This window comes from Dipodomys merriami, unplaced genomic scaffold, assembly GCF_024711535.1.
Source record: "Dipodomys merriami isolate MVZ:Mamm:240054 unplaced genomic scaffold, mDipMer1.0.p SCAF_3, whole genome shotgun sequence".
NCBI lineage: Eukaryota > Metazoa > Chordata > Mammalia > Rodentia > Heteromyidae > Dipodomys > Dipodomys merriami.
The window spans coordinates 62,486,656-62,504,179 of NW_027204492.1; the positions used below are offsets into that span (position 1 = coordinate 62,486,656).

The following is a 17,524-nucleotide window of genomic DNA, read 5'->3' on the forward strand; positions in this document are numbered from 1 at the left end:
ATAAGAATAAAAAGTTAATTACCTGATATGGGTGACTCATGTTTGCAATCCTAGTTACTCAGAAGAATGAGATCCAGAGGACTGAATTTCAAACTAGCCAAAAAGAAATGTCCTCCATAGTCTTTAACTCCAAAATAGCCAGCAAAAAAAACAAGGTTGTAGGTATGCTCAAGTGGTAGAGTGCAAACAGTGAACAAGCAAGCTAAGCAAACATGAAATATTGAGTTTAATTTAGTAAAATAAAACATAATGAAACAATGTACAAGGAATTTTAATTTGGGTTTTTTGTTTTTGAGATGGTAGGGTTCTTGCTATGTAGCCCAGGCTGGCCTTGGAGCTCAATCCTCCTGCTTCAGCCTCCCAAGTGCTGAAGTTAAAGGAGTGTGCCAACACTAACTTTTTTAAGGTGCTAAGGCTTAACCCAGGGCCTTGTGCATACCCATGGCAGATAGTGTATATATACTAATATACTTCTCTCTATGCATATATATACACATATGTATCATATATATAATATACACCTATCATATTTATCATATATATATCTATACACAACAAAATATATTAAATTAAAATGTGTTAGGATGAGAATAATGAATGCTATTTTTACTCTGCAGGGTTTGTTTGGGGTTTTTTTGGTGACAGTGGTAGTACTGGGGCTTGAACTCAAGGCTTAGGCAATGTCCTGAATAAACCTGGCACTCTATTGCTTGAGCCATAGCTCCACTTCTGACTTCTTCATGGTTAATTGGAAATAAAGAGTCTAACTGACTTTCTTTTTTTTTTGGTCGGCCGTGGGGCTTGAACTCTAGGCCTGGGCACTGTCCCTCAGCTCTTCAGCTCAAGGCAAGCGCTCTACCACATGAGCTACAGCGCCACTTCCAGTTTTCTGGTGGTTTATTGGAGATAGGAGTCTCACGGTCTCTCCTGCCCGGGCTGGCTTTGAACCGAGATCCTCAGATCTCAGCCTCCTGAGTAGCTAGGATTACAGGCGTGAGCCACCAGCGCCCAGCTCACTGACTTTCTTGCCTAGGCTGGTTTTGAACTGTGAACCTCAGACTTCTGAGTAGCATGGATTATAGGTGTGAACCACTGGCACCTGGCTTTGACTCTATTATTATTGTTTTTGTTATCATTATTATTATTATTTTGCCAGTCCTGGGCTTGAGCTCAGGACCTGGGCACTGTCCCTGAGCTGCTTTTGCTCAAGGCTAGCAATCTACCACTTGAGCCACAGTGCCACTTCCAACTTTTTCTGTTTATATGGTACTGAGAAATCAAACCCAGAGTTTCATGCATGCTAGGCAAGCACTCTACCCCTAAGCCACATTCCCAGCCCTCTTATTATTTTAATGTCAAGTTACTTTTAGATTTTTAATTGCCAGGCACAGTGGTTCAAGTCTGTAATTTTAGTTACTTGGTAGGTGGAGACTGGAGAATCACAGTTTAGGGACAGCCCAAGCAAAAAAAAAAAAATGAAGTTCAGGAGATTTTATCTCAACCAATAGTTAAGGTAATACATTCCTATTAAACAGCGATGGGGAAGAACAATGGTTGGGCACAGCAATTCATGCTAGTCATCCAGCCTCTTGGGAAAGCACAAATAGGAGGACTCTTGTCCAAACTGGCCCTGGCATAAAGTGGAGACCCTATCTCAATAGCAACTAATGTGATGTGGATGATGGTGGCTCAGGCCTGTAATCCTAGCTACTCAGGAAGCTGAGATCTGAGTATTAAGGTTTGAAGGCCAGAAGGAAAGTCCATGACACTCTTAGTAGAGTACTGGGATTAAACAAAAAAGCTAAGGGACAGTATCCAGGTCCTGCGTTTAAAGCCCAGCAGTAGCATTAAAAAAAAAAGACAAACAATATAAAACAGGACTGGAAGATGGATACAAAGTCTGCTTAGTAAGTGTCAGGATCTGGTTTAAATTTAGTATCAAAAAAAAGGAGTTTTTTTTTTTACTTAAAACAAGATAGATAAGAAAATAATACAGGTAAGCATATACAAAAGAATTTCTAAAGAGCTTTTTTTTTTCTTTTGTGGTTCTGGAGACTGAATTTGGAGCCCCATTCCAAATGGGTTTTTGTTGTTGTTTTGTGCGTTTTTTTTTTTTCTTTTTAGGTTAGTCCTGGGGCTTGAACTCTGGGTCTGGGCATTGACCCTCAGCTCTTCAGCTCAAGGAGAGTGCTCTACCACAGAGCCACAGAGCTACTTCTAGTTTTCTATTGGTTATTTGGAGATAAGAGTCTCAGACTTTCCTGCCCGGGTTGGATTTGAACCTCAATCCACAGATCTCAACCTCCTGAGTAGCTAGGATTACAGGCATGAGCCACTGGCGTTCGTCTGGCTGTTGTTGTTTTGTTTTGAGACAGGGTCTTGTTATATGTAGCCCAGCCTCACCTTGAATCCAAGATCTTGTATCAACCTCCTGGCAAGATAAGTTTTAACTAATTGTGACCCAGAATATGCTGCTAATATTTTCACTTTGCATTCAAGTTACTTTTGAATAACCTTCATAGTTCAGAAGGCTGTCCAAAATGCACATTAAACAATATCAGGTCACAACAGTGAGTCACAGCACACTATGGGAAATCTTACCATCCACTGCCACCAATACAGCAGTCCGACCTCTCCTTTCATGTTCAATCATGTAATCATCAACATCATTACTAATAACAAGACCATTTCTAATCATCCACTCCCGATTGCCAATGAGGACTTTGTACTGCTGTGTATTAACAGTATCTGAAAGAAAACACAGAAATAACATTGAACTCATTTATCCCCTACAGCCACCCTATGAAGGCAAGTTCCTATCTAACCTTGTAGTCACTACATTGTATTTTTTTGTAAAAGATGAGCTATAACTGTGATTCTCAACTTTTCTAGGAACAGACTCAGAGCACACAGACCTGCCTTCACCTGAAATGCCCTTAGCACTGTCCCCATGTTCTTCAAGAACCAGTTCAGATGTCACTTTCTGCTGGCTGCCAGTGGCTCACATCTGCAATCCTAACTACTCAGAAGGCTGCTATGTGAGGATCATTGATTGGAGCCAGCACAGGCAAGAAAATCTTTAAGACTCTTATTTACAGTTGACCACCTCCACTAAAAAATGAAAACACCAAAAGTGCTAGATACCAGTGGTTCATGCCTATAGTCCTAGCTACTAAGGAGGCCGAGATCTGAGATTCACAGTTTGAAGCCAGATTGGGCAGGAAAAGTTTGTAAGACTCTTTTTTAATTTTACTTTTTATTATCTTTAAGTAATTGCACAAAGGAATTGCCATTTGACAAGGCAGTTATGACTACAATTCATCTTGATCAGTGTCACCCCTTTCAACATTCTTTCCCATCCCTCCCATCCCACCCCTCCTTCACTTGTTAAAAATTTTGTAGGATATACATTGAATTCTTGACTGCAGTCTCCATCTCTTACCTCCAATTAACTACCAAAAAAAAAGAGATATAAGTGGAGCTGTGGCTCAAGCAGTAGAGTGCTAGCTAGCCTTGAGCACAAAAACTCAGGGACAGTGCCCAGACCGAGTTCAAGCACCAGGACAGGCACAAAAAATAAAATGTCACTTTCTTCTTAAGGTTCTCCTTTGTCCTTTCATAGTAATAGAAGCAACTGAATATGCAATTCCATTTGGTTAATAAATTCAATTTGCAATTACATAGCAATTCAATTAAGTTGAAAATTACTTGTGTCTACCAGTAGCCTAATGTGGTTAGGGGTAAACATGCAATCATGCTGATGTTTCTCTCTGAGTCAAGGCTGACTACACACACACATCCTATCCTGGTGCTTGAACTCTTGAGCCTGGGCACCGTCCCTGGGTTCCTTTTGCTGAAGGCTTGTGCTCTACCAGTTGAGTGATAGAGCCACTTCCAGGTTTTTCTGTGATTAACTGGAGATAAGAGTCTCACTGGGTGGCTCAAGCCTATTATCCTAGCTATCCAAGAGGCTGAGATCTGAGGATCATTATTCAAAGCCAGCCCAAGCAGGAAAGTCCATGAGACTTAAAAAAAAAAATAGAGCGGCTGGGGGGTTTAGCCCAGCGGAAGGGCGCCGGCCCGGCGTGCGCAAGGCCCTGGGTTCGGTCCTCAGCCCTGGGAAAAAAAATAGAGAGAGAATACTGGAGTCTTTATTATACAGTTAACAGGCTGCACGCCACCAGTTGTTACACATAACACAGCCAGGAAACATGCTAAAGAGGAAAGAAATAACAAGAACAATACCAGCAAGCCAATTCAGCTTAAGAGCTGAATTGGGACGCCATGATGACTAGAGACGAACCAGAAGACTGGACAGGACATGATCACAGGATGTGGCATTGAGTCCAGCAGCTAGGCTGGTCTGGGCCTAAATAGGTCATTGCAAGGGGCAGATCCTCAGGAAATTCCTAGTCCCCGGCACTAGACTGACAGATGTCCAGAGACTACAATAAACCACTCAGAAAACCAGAAGTGGTGCTATGGCTCAAGTACTGAGTGCTCACCTTGATCTGAAGAGCTGAGGCCCAGAGTTCAAACCCCATGACCAAAAAGAAAAGAGTCTCATAGACTTTTCTGCCTAGGCTGGCTTTGAACCACAATCCTCAGATCTCAGCCTCCTCAGTAGCTAGGATTACAACAGGTGTGGGCCACTGGCACCCAGGATGACGGACTTTAAGTGAGGCTTTGATGCTCTGACTATTCACTACACTTCACTAGTCTACTAGTTCTGTGTATCTTCTAGATGATTATGTCAAATCTCTCCTTTCCAGTCCTTAACTTCTCCTTCATTCTCATGCCAGAAAACAAAAATCAAGTCATCTCCCAGGCTACCCGTGTTTTCTGTATCCTTACATCCCACAGCCCCTTCTACTACATATTGACCCTGCTCCTTCTTTAACTACCAAAATGATTTTGTTTTTGTCAATAACAACATGCATGAAACTGAAATTATATCATTTTGTTAGTTTTGTTTTCATCACTCTTGGGGCTTGAACTCAGGGCCTACGTACTGTCCCTAAGCTTTTGTGCTCAAGGCTAGCACTCTACCATTTTGAGCCACAACTCCACTTCTGGTTTTCTGGTGGTTCATTGGAGATAAGAGTCTCATGGATTTTCCTGCACAGGCTGGCTTTGAATTGTGATCCTCAGATCTCAGCCTCCTGAGTAGCTAGGATTATAGGCATGAGCCACCATGCCTGGCTTGTTGGTTTCTTAAATATTTCTTAGGTATACATTAAAAAAAATATATGTTGGAGCAGGGCGCCGGTGGCTCACGCCTGTAATCCTAGCTACTCACGAGGCTGAGATCTGAGGGTCGAGGTTCAAAGCCAGCCCGGGCAGGAAAGTTTGTGAGACTCTTTCTTATCTTCTGCTAGAAAACCGGAAGTGGAGCTGTGGCTCAAGTGGTAGAGCGCTCGCCTTGAGCTGAAGAGCACAAGGACAGCGCCCAAGCCCAGAGTTCAAGCCCCACGACAAAAAAATAAATAAATAGGGGCTGGGAAGGTGGCTCAGTGGTAGAGCGCTTGCCTTGCATGCATCAGGCCCTGGGTTCAATTCCTCAGCACCACATAAGCAAAAAGAAAAAAAGCCGGAAGTGGTGCTGTGGCTCAAGTGGTAGAGTGCTAGCCTTGAGCTGAAGAGCTGAGGGACAGCGCCCAGGCCCAGAGTTCAGGCCCCACAACCGGACCTCCTCCCCCCCAAAAAAATATATGTTGGGCTGGGAATGTGGCTTAGTGGTAGAGTACCTGCCTTGTATGCATGAAGCCCTGGATTCAATTTCTCAGCACCACATAAACAGAAAAGGCTGGAAGTAGCCCTGTGGTTCAATGATAGAGCACTAGCCTTGAGCTGAAGAGCTGAGGGACAGCACCTAGGCCTCGAGTTCAAGCCCCACCACCGACAAAAAACAAAAACAAACTTTTTTTTTTTGCCAGTCCTGGAGCTTGAACTGAGGGCCTGGGTACTGTTCCTGAGTTCCTTTTGCTCAAGGCTAGCACTCTACCACTTGAGCCACAGCGCCACTTCTGGCCTTTTCTGCTTATGTGTGCTGAGGAATTGAACCCAGGGCTTCATGCATACAAGGCAAGCACTCTACCACTGAGCCTCATTCCCAGCCTGTGATCTTTCATTTGGAACATGGCAACAGTCCACTCATCTCTCTGCCACTTCCCTTGCCCTCAGTTCCTACTTCGTCAGAGAACACAGAATAATATTTGAAAAACATTAAGTCAAGCTGAGCGCTGGTGGCTCACACCTGTATCTGAGCTATTCAAGAAGCTGAGATATGATGATCACAGTTCAACCAGCCTGGGTAGGAAAATCTATGAGACTCTTTAGTTAATCACCAGTAAAGCTGGAAGTGGAGCACTAGCCTTAAAGGAAAAAAAAAAGCTCAAGGACAGCACTCAGGCCAAGTTCAAGTCCCAGGACAAGCACAAAAATGATAACAGGGCTAGGAAGGTAGATCAGTGGTAGAGTGCTTGCCTCACATGCATGAGGCCTTGGTTTCGATTCCTCAGCACAACATTAGCAGAAAAAGCTGGGAGTGGCGCCATGGCTCAAGTGGTAGAGTGCTAGCCTTGAGCCGAAGAGCTGAGGGACAGCGCCAAGGCCCAGAGTTTAGATCCCATGACTGGCAAAAAAAAAAAGAAAAACAAAAACAAAAGAAAACAAAAACAAAACCATCCAGTCAAATACCAGCCCTCCACTATTCAAAACCCTGAAGTAGCTTCCCATCTCAGGGTAAAAAATTCAAAAATTCTGGCTGAACATCTAGCTTACAACAGAGCACTCGCTTAGTATATGCTAGGTTTTGGATTTGATCCCTAGCACTGAAAACCAACCAAAGAAAAAGACCAACTTTTTTCAACGTCCTTGCATGGGACCTAGATCAGCAAGATGTATGTCATATCATCTCTTCCTTTTCCTCCTCACTTAAGTCTGTTCTGGCCATGAAGTTCTTGCTGAGCAAGACTAGCACTCTACCGCTTGAGCCTTTTCTGTTTATATGATACCGAGGAGTTGAAACCAGGGCTTCATGAATGCTAGGCAAGTACTCTACCACTAAGCCACATTCCTAGCCCCATAATCAATTATTACATAGCGTGCCTAGTAAATCACACAGATGAAGTACAGCTATTATTGAAGATAAGTAACTGCCTCTACCAGTTTACCACAGTCAGTGAACATGTCACTGAAGAGAGATGGAAGCTGGTTCTGGATAGATAGCACAAGGGATGTAACTTGTGGATAAGGGCATTCATTATACAGGGAAGCAGTAAATGGAATGATCTAATGGACAGGAAATAATGTACTATACGGAGGAACTGTACATAGGAAGGTATGGATGGGACATACAACACAATATACATTGAGCACTAGAAAAAGACAAAACCGATACAGGGAGGCAGGAAATATAACTTGAGGAAGAGATCTTGGACCAAGCTCTGAAGGAGAAAGAGACCCATTAAATTGGGATTTTTTTAACCAAGATCCATGGCTGTGCTTCAGGACAGATATCCTAAGACAAACATGTCATAAGTAGGCTCATAATTTTCAGCCCATTTCTCCAAAGGATCCATGATCCCAACATCGATTAAAATACACTATAAAATAAAGTCACTGATGAAGTACCATGACTGAATTTACCAGGTAACAAGATCACTCAGGCACAGATGGGTGGGTCCATTGTATTCTGGGATGATAGGTCAGCATGGGGCCTATAAAACAGTCATTGGCTAGAGCTATAGATTCTGCAGTGGTAGCAGAAGGATTTGTGGGAGGACAAGTGATGAGCATGAATGGAATTGAATAGAGGGTGAGTACATAAAATGAGAAAAAAGATCAAAAACAGATTCCTGAGGATATATAATATTTGAGAGAAGTAAAAAGGAACTGAGTAAGAACTAAGGCCTGGTACCAGTGGCTCATGCCTATAACTCTAGCTACTCAGGAGAGTGAGATCTGAAGGTCCACAGTTCAATCCCAACCCAAGCAGACAAATCCTCAAAAAAAAAAAAAAAAAACTAAGCAAAGAGCTCCAGACCCTGAGTTCAAGCCCCAGTACTGGCCCAAGAATGTTTTTGAAGGGAAGAGAACGATCATCATCAAATGCTAAGGGTGCAGACTAAAAAATGACCAGTAGAGGGGGCACTGAGGGCACAGTTCAGTAACAAAAAGGACAGCTTCAGTGGTGTGGATGGGTTAGAAGCCAGACTGCATGAACGGAAATGAATGTGTAGCAACTAAGTGAATTTAATAACTTTAGAATATGCTCTCTTAAATCTTAGAGACAAAGGAAAAGAAAGAAAAGAAAGACTGAGTTTAGATGGGAATTAATGATTTCGGTGGAAGAAATATTCAGAAGAAGCTGCTACAAAAAGAGAACTCACAACCAAGAAGCAAGGAGCCGGCTGCTGGTGGCTCATGCCTGTAATCCTAGCTACTCAGGAGGCTGAGATCTGAGGATCGCGGTTCAAAGCTAGCTCAGGAAAGAAAGTCTGTGAGACTCTTATCTCCAACAAACCACCCAGAAAACTGGAAGTGGTGCTGTGGCTCAAGAGGTAGAGTGCTAGCCTTGAGCTGAAGAGCTGAGGGACAGTGCCCAGGCCCAGAGTTCAAGCCCCATGACCAATAACAACAACAAAAAAGAAGCAAGGAGACATGACAGAGGGAGGGAGGTCCCTGAGCAACTGAGAGAGGGTGGGGCTGGAGCAAACATGGAGAGGTGTGCCACGCAAGATGGGGTATACCTCTTCCCATGGAGAAGGAATGACTAAACAAAACATAGAAAGAACACATGTGTGAGAAGTATACATTTCTATATGAGAAGGTGATTTGCAGAGGGGCCTTGAGAGAGGTACACAGGATCTCTTGAAAGATACAAAAGGTTGAGAAGTTAGCTTGGTGCTGGTGGCTCACGTCTATAATCCTAGGTATTCACGAAGCTGAGAGTTGAGGATCACGGTACAAAGCCAGCCCGGGCAGGAAAGTCAATGCAACTCTTATCTCTAAGTAATCACCAGAAAACCAGAAATGCAGCTGTGACATAAAATGCTAGAGGACTAGTCTTAAGCAAAAAAGCTTAGAGACAGTACCCAGGTCTTGAGTGCAAGCCATAGGACTGGCACCAAAGTTAATTAATGAATGAAAATTAAAAAATAACAGAGTGAGAGTTGTAGAGAGAAATACTAAATCATGAAGCATCTGCTAAGGGCGGCTCCCATCACTCTCTGGTGGTATGGGTGAGCACAGCTGGCAAATATTCCTGAGAAAAGTCATCAGGCAGCCTTGAATAAACCTGATTTGAGAGAATAAAATCAGGATGGCAAGTTTTGTTTCTTCTATAACAGTCCAAGGTTATCAAATTAGCTGATGATTCATAATTGGCACTACAAAGAAAATTAGCTTACTTGAGTATTGGGCATCAATGATCATAGAAGATGAAGTTGGCAGTTCATTACTTGAATCAATGTCAACAAGGGATGCATTTTTAATGTTATTTTCCTCTATCTTCCAGTTGTTCTTATGGATCAAGCCTTCAATATTGGTGACTTTGCAGCTAATGCCACAGCCTGGGACAACCTGGAAATCTGTACAGGTACCCAAGGTTTCAGTGTCCAGCTCCTAACAAACAGAAACAAATGGGAATAAAACTTCCTATGCTGCTCTGAAAATCCAAGGGCATCTATCAGCGCGATCACAGATTGGATTACTTCTAGTGAACAGGAAACTTTAAACAAAATTATCACTAACCACTGCCCACTTGACAGTGGATGACTATAAAGAAACAGAGCGAGTATAACATTCAAAGTCATAGGACAGCCCCAGAAGCCTTTGTTTTGATACTCTCTCAATTTGGGGGGGGGGTCTGGTTGTGGGGCCTGAACTCTGAGCCTGGGTGCTGTCCCTCAGCTCTTCAGCTCAAGGCTAGCGCTCTACCACTTGAGCCACAGCACCACTTCCGGCTTTTTTCTTTTTGCTTATGTGGTGCTGAGGAATCGAACACAGGGCCTCATACATGCAAGGCAAGCACTCTACCACTGAACCACCTTCCCAGCCCTTACTCTCTCAATTTTATAGAACATATAGAAAGATTATGGATATTTTCTGCCCTTTCAAGTATGGAACCACAAGTCTATTTTTGTTCTTGTTTTTTTGTTTTTGTTTATTAGTCAGTTGTAGGGCTTGAACTCAAGGCTTGGGCACTGGTCCTGGAGGTCTTTTGCTCAACGCTAGTGCTCTACCACTTTGAGCCACAGCTCTACTTCTGGCTTTCTTGTAGTTAATTGGAGATGAGTCTCACAGACTTCCCTGCCTCAGTTGGCTTTGAACTGGGATCCTCCTGAGAGAATTCTTTGGGCATTAGGGTTAGGGTTAAGGTTAGAGGGAGTTCTTGAGTTCAGATGAGGGTTAGGGGATGGGTCAGCTTTAGGGACAAAATGAGTAACTAAGATTACAACCAGCCGTGGTGGCACATACTGGCAATCAATGAGGAAGATAAGTTGAGACAGCCTGGGCTACACCTTGGGGTTGGGGATTTAGCTCAGTGGAAAGCACTTGCCTGGTAAGTGCAAGGCCTTGAGTTCAGTCCTCAGCATTGGGGGGAGGGAGAACTAAGATTACAGGCATGAGCCACTGGCCCCAGTCAAATTGCTACATTTTAGTGGTAAATTAGTGTGAAATAATTAAGAATTTACACAGCTGGAAACAGTGGTTTGCACCTGTAATTGCCAGAGATACAGGGAAACACAAGTAGAAGGATCGTACCCCAGGACAGCCTGGGCATAAGCAGAGACTAGACATAAAAAATAACCAATAAAAAAGTAGTAGGAAATCTGCCTAGTAAGCTCAGGGTCTGGAGTTCAAGCCCTAGTACTGCAAAAGAGAGGAGAGAGAAGAGAGGAGAGAGAGAAAGAGAGAGAGAGAGAGAGAGAGAGAGAGAGAGAGAGAGAGAGAGAGAGAGAGAGAGAGAGAGAGAGAGAGAGAGAGAGAGAGAGAGAGAGAGAGAGAGAGAGAGAGAAAGAAGGGGGAAGAAGAGGAGAGAGAAGAAAGAACTTATATAAATCAATGAGAAACACACACACACAAGAACCTTGTGAACAAACAAAGGATACTAATTAGTTGGAGAAAAAACAAATACAAATGTCAATCAATACATTAAAAGAAATTCAGGCCAAATGCTGGTACTCACACCTATAATCTTAGCTACTCAGGAGACTGAGATCTGAGACTCACGACTTGAAGCAAGCCAGGATAGACAAAACTGTGAGACACACTTGTCTCCAATTAACCAGAAAAAAAGCCAGAAATGGAACTATGAATCAAGTGGTAGAGTGCCAACCCTGAGCAAAAAAAAGCCAAGCAAAAGTTCCAGAGTTCAAGCCCCAGGATAAAAGAAAAAAATACTCAAGGGCTGGGAATGTGGCCTAGTGGTTGAATGCTTGCCTAGCATGCATGAAGCCCTGGGTTCAATTCCGTAGTACCACATACACAGAAAAAGCTGGAAGTGGCCCTGTGGCTCAAGTGGTAGTGCTCAGGGACAGCACCCAGGCCCAGAGTTCAAGCCCTACAACCAACAAAAAAATTCGATTTTACTCATAATTAAGGAAGTACAAAGCAACTGTCAAAAGTAATTAAAAATAGCTGGGCACCAGTGGCTCACGCCTGTAATCCTAGCTACTCAGGAGGCTGAGATCTGAGGATCACAGTTCAAAGCCAGCTCGGGCAGGAAAGTCTGTGAGAATCTTATCTCCAATAAACTACTAAGAAAACCAGAACTAGTGCTGTGGCTCAAGTGGTAAAGCACTAGCTTTGAGCTGAAGAGCTGAGGGAAAGCACCCAGGCCTAGAGTTCAAGCTCCACACTGACCAAATAAAGAAAAAGTAATGGGCTGGAAAGGTAGCTCAGTGGTAGGTGCTTGCCTTGCATGCATGAGGCCCTGGGTTCAATTCCTCAGCACCATATAAGCAGAAAAAAGCTGGAAGTGGCGCTGTGGCTCAAGTGGTAGAGCACTAATCTTGAGCTAAAGAGCTGAGCAACAATGCCCAGGCCCAGAGTTCAGGCCTCATGACTGACCAAATGAAAAAAAAGAAAAAGTAATTAAAAATAAAGTGTTGAGAGAACAACAATGGAAGGGGTAATAATGCTCAACAAGAAATGTACTCATTGCAAGTACAAGTCATTATGTTGAAAACGAACTTTACAACTTTGGTGGGGGGGGGAGGATTGGGTGGGGGGGCTGGGGGTGGATGGGAAGGGATGGGAAGGGGAAACAAAGGAGGAGGCTACCATCCTTGATAAGAAATGTACTTATTATCTTACCCATGTAATTGTAACCCCTCTGAACAGTATTTTCACAATAAAAATTTTTTTAAAAAAGATAATAAAAGAATAAAATTAAAAGGAAGAAAAAAAGCCGGGCGCTGGTGGCTCACGCCTGTAATCCTAGCTACTCAGGAGGCTGAGATCTGAGGATCGCGGTTCAAAGCCAGCCCGGGCAGGAGAGACCGTGAGACTCCTATCTCCAATAAACCACCAGAAAACCGGAAGTGGCGCTGTAGCTCAAGTGGTAGAGCGCTCGCCTTGAGCTGAAGAGCTGAGGGACAACGCCCAGGCCCAGAGTTCAAGCCCCACGACCGACAAAAAAAAAAAAAAAAAAAAAAAAAGGAAGAAAAAAAAGAAATGTACTCATTGCCTTATGTAACTGTAACTCATCTATACAACATCTTTATAATAAAATAAAATTTTAAAAAAGAATGTAGAGGGTTGGGAAGGTGGCTCAGTGGTAGAGCACTTGCCTTGCAAGCATGAGGCCCTGGGTTCGATTCCTCAGCCCCACATAAGCAAAAAGAAAAAAGCCGGAAGTGGTGCTGTGGCTCAAGTTGGTAGAGCGCTAGCCTTGAGCTGAAGAGCTGAGGGACAGCACCCAGGCCCAGAGTTCAGGCCCCACGACCAGACACACAAAAAAAAGAATGTAGAGAAATGAGCTGGGAACAAGAAATGAGCGGGTTACTACTGGCTCACCTCTGTATTCCTAAATACACAGGAGGCTGAGATCTGTGGTTTAAGGTTCAAAAGCAACCAAGGCAGAAATGTCTATAAAACTCTATCTCCAATGAGCAAAAAAGCTGTGCTGGAGGCATGGCTAAAGTGGTATACTGCCAGCCAAGAACAAAAAAGCTGAGTGAGAGTGTGAGACCCTGAATTGAAGCCCTAAGACCAGAATGTGGAGAAATGGACTCTCACAGCATTGGATGAAGATACAAACTGGTGCACCCTCTGCATGGATGCTGGTGATAGTCATCAAACGTTAACCACAGCTGGGAGCTGATGGCTCATGCCTATAATCCTAGCTTCTTAGGAGGCTGAGACCTGAGGATCACCGTTCAAAACCAGCTCAGGCAGCAAAGTCCATGAGACTCTTATCTCCAATTAACCACCAGAAAACCGGAAGTGGCACTGTGGCTCAAGAGGTAGACCACTTGCCTTGAGCCGAAGAGCTCAGGGACAGTGTCCAGGCCCAGAGTTCAAGCCCCACAACAAACCAAAAATACAAAAAAAAAACAAAACAACAAACAAACAAACCAAAAAGTTAACCACAGTTCATTTGATGAAATAATTGCATCAATAAACATATAACGGTGATAGATTTGCAAAAGCTAATAGAGACATTTAATGTATATTGTAAAAGCCAAAAAAATTATAAAACAAGAATACAAACAATGGGGGAAGGACTAGAGGCATGACTAAATTGGTATTGCACCAGCCATAAACAAAAAAGCCAAAAAAGCCCTGAGAGCAAGGTGCCCTGGGTTAAGACCCAGTACCAGCACAAAAATAAAAGCAAATAAACAACAACAAAAGTACAAAAAAATGAATGGGACAAAGCTGTATTTCCTGATATAAAGATTTCACTTAAGAGCTTGGAAGGTGGCTCAGTGGTAGAGCGCTTGCCTTGCATGCATGAGGCCCTGGGTTCGATTCCTCAGCACCACATAAGCAAAAAGAAAAAAGCCGGAAGTGATGCTGTGGCTCAAGTGGTAGAGTGCTAGCCTTGAGCTGCAGAGCTGAGGGACAGTGCCCAGGCCCAGAGTTCAGGCCCCATGACTGGACCCCCCCCCCCAAAAAAAAGATTTCACTTAATAAAAAGCAAGGTACTAAGATTAGTCATTGTATGACATTTCTATGTAAAGTTTAAAAATTATATAAAGATATATCTATAGCTATCAATAGACACTGATATAGATATACGGACATATGCATATATCTATATCTGCCAATAATTTATCTGTATAGTTGATGGAAGGCTAAAAAGTATTATCCTTTCTCATCAACTCTTAGATGACTTAATTTCTTCACAAAATTCCAACCTTTGGTGAAACTAAGATTAGAAGACTGAGACTTTGAGGCCAGCCTGGGCCATACAGCCAGGAGCCGATGGCTCATGCCTATAATCCTAGCTCTTCAGGAGGCTGAAATCTGAGGATCACAGTTCAAAGCCTTGGCAGGAAATCCCTGAGACTCTTATCTTCAATTAATCACCAAAAAGCCAGAAGTAGAACTATGGTTCAAGTGGTAGAGCACTATCCTCGAGCAAAAAAAATGCTCAGGGGTGGTACCCAGGTCCTGAGTTCAAGCCCCAGGACTGGCATACAAAATAAAAGGTTAACAGTTATACTTTGTGAATATCTAAAAAAATCATTGAATTGTATACTTGGGGAGGAACTAGCTAGGTGCCAGTGGCTTAGGCCTGTAATCTTAGGTAGTCAGGAGGCTAAGATCTGAGAATTGCAGTTCAAAGACAGCCCAGGCAGGAAAGCTGTGAGATTCTTATCTCCAATTAACTACTAAGAAAAAGCCAGAAGTGGCACTGTGGCTCAAGCAGTAGAGTGCTAGCCTTGAGCTGAAAGAGGCTCGGGGACAGAGCCCAGGCCCTGAGTTCAAGCCCCAGGATGGAAAAAAAGGAGGGAGAGATGAACTTTATATAGTTCATGAAATATATCTCAATAAAGTTGTCAGAATAACAATTGTTAAACATTGGAGAGAGGAATTATGAACTATCTGAACTATCTACGTTTTTCTACTACATACCTGTATTACTTTAGATCAACAGGAGCAATGTGTGGTAGGATCAGAGTAAACTACTTTTATCTTTCTACTTGTTTTTGTGAAGAAACTAAGTCATCTAAGAGTTGATGAGAAAGGACAATTCTTTTTAGCTTTCCATCAACTATACAGATAAATTATAGGCAAAGATCAGTCTTGGTGGTGTAATTACTACAAGAGAAGATGCCATGGATAGAATCAAAGGGGAAGCATACCTGTTTGCAGTACTTGGTTACCGCTGTTCCTAGAGGGTGCTCACTGCTGCTCTCAGCAGTTCCCACAATGGCCAGGATCCTACTGCGAGGCATCCTGTTACTTTCCACTAGAATCTTTACTTGATTCACCACTGGAGTTCCATGGGTAATGGTTCCAGTCTTATCAAAGACTACTACCTTTACCTGGAAAGAAATGAAAAATAGAATACACTTAGATGACTGGATAATTCTTACCATCAGCTTCCAAGAAATGAGAAAAAGGCATACTATGACAGATAGCCAGCCATTTTTGTCTTGTAATACACTAGCTTTTGACTTCATTTCACTAATGAACTGATTGTCCCTAGGTGAACAAAAAGAAGGAAGAATAAGAGGAGAAGCACTCTAGTTGCAATGAAACTCTCACCTCTGCAAATACATAATCATTTTTTTTTATCCTGCTAAATGTCTGTAAATCCATATGAAGCAACTAGAGTTAATTGTTAGGGCAGTTAACAGAAGCCTCTAGTGCCTCCGGAAAAGTACAAAGGCTCTCAATGCCAATATCATTGAGGATAATTAGGCAGTGGGCAGCTCATTCTAAGTCATTTACAGGAAGTGAGTGCCACACAGGACCATCTGGGTGGTTATAGCTTGGTTGGATCTTGTTTAGGGCCTTGGACTCAGGAAACCAATGTGGGAAACTTTATACTATATAGAAAAGGGAAAAGGAAAGAATCTGGAGTTAGAGAGCACATTCATACCACTGTACACTCAGAACAAGAACCTTCAAAAATAATAGCCCCAAGGAATTGAGATAAGAAATATGAGTATTAAACACAGAGCATCAACCAGGAACTGGTAGTTGAGGCTGAGATAGGAGGATCAAGGTTTGAAGCCAGCCCAGGAAGGAAAATCAGTGAGAATATTGCAATTAACAACCAGAAAACCAGAAGAAGAGCTGTGGCTCAAAGTGATACAGTGTTAGCTTAAGCAGAAAAGCTCAGGGACAGTACCCTGGCCCTGAGTTCAAGCCCCATGACCAACCAATACATACATACATGCGTACATACATACAAAGCATCACCCTGGACAAGAGAAAAATGTCTGTAAAAAATATTATGGAGGGGCTGGGAAGGTGGCCTAGTGGTAGAGTGCTTGCCTAGCACACATGAAGCCCTGGGTTCTATTCCTCAGCACCACATACACAGAAAAAGCTGGAAGTAGCGCTGTGGCTCAAGTGGTAGAGGGCTAGCCTTGAGCAAAAAGAAGCTCAAGGACAGTGCCCAGGCCCTGAGTTCAAGCCCCAGGTCTGGCAAAAAATATATATATATTATGGAGCCGGGTGTGGATGGCTCACACCTGTAATCCTAGCTACTCAGAAAGCTGAGATCTGAGGACTGTGGTTCAAAGCCAGCCCAGGCAAGAACGTGCATGATACTCTTATCTCCAATTAACCACCAGAAAACCAAAAGAGGAGCTGTGGCTCAAGTGACAGAGCGCCAGCCTTGAGCTGAAGAGATCAGGGACAGTGCCTAGGCCCAGAGTTGAAGCCCCATGACTGACCAAAAACAAAACAAAAACAAAAACAAAGATTATGGAGACAACAGAGGAAACTGGAACATGGACTTTAGGTAATTTTATTATGTCAGTATTCATTTCCTGACTTTGATAAACATTGTGCGGTAGCAGAAGGAACTATCCTTATTTTTAGCAAAGGTGCCCAACAGCTACAGTATGGGGTACATTTTTCTTAAGTCTGACATTTCTATAAAAATTACTAGCTAACACAAAGGTGTAATGCCTATGTGCATCTGATCATATAAAATAATATTTTTCAAAATGAACACCAGGAAATGGAAACAAGAGGCTTTTTTCTTTGTTGATGTTTTTGTTTTCCTTTCTTTCTGTCTTGTTTATACATTTATCTGTCCTTGGGAGGATAAGGGGGAACACAGAAATGGAGGGACAAAGGGTGAACAAATACAGCAGTGGTACTCACTTTACACTATGTTGAAAATGAAATGTGCAACTTGTGGTTGGGGATGGCAGGAAAAAACTGGGAGAGAATGAGGGAAGGGAGGACATTGTCCAAAAAGAAATGTGCACTTTACCTGACTTATGTAATGGTAACCCTCTGTATATCACCTTTATAATAGCAATAAAGAATGTTTTTTTCAAAATTATTGGCTTGTACTCATTGGCTAGATGAGATCCCAATT

At 42.8% G+C, this 17,524-nt stretch overlaps 1 protein-coding gene across 1 annotated transcript in view; it reads right to left on the bottom strand.

The window, feature by feature from the left end:
• Positions 1–17,524, bottom strand: part of Atp7a (ATPase copper transporting alpha) — a 130,462-nt gene that overhangs the window by 12,970 nt on the left and 99,968 nt on the right. The window contains exons 16-18 of the mRNA XM_070040151.1: positions 15,324–15,506; positions 9,414–9,627; positions 2,602–2,748 (exon numbers count right to left, since the gene is read on the bottom strand). Coding sequence (XP_069896252.1) covers positions 2,602–2,748; positions 9,414–9,627; positions 15,324–15,506 — 544 coding nt within the window. The remainder of the gene's footprint in view (positions 1–2,601; positions 2,749–9,413; positions 9,628–15,323; positions 15,507–17,524) is intronic.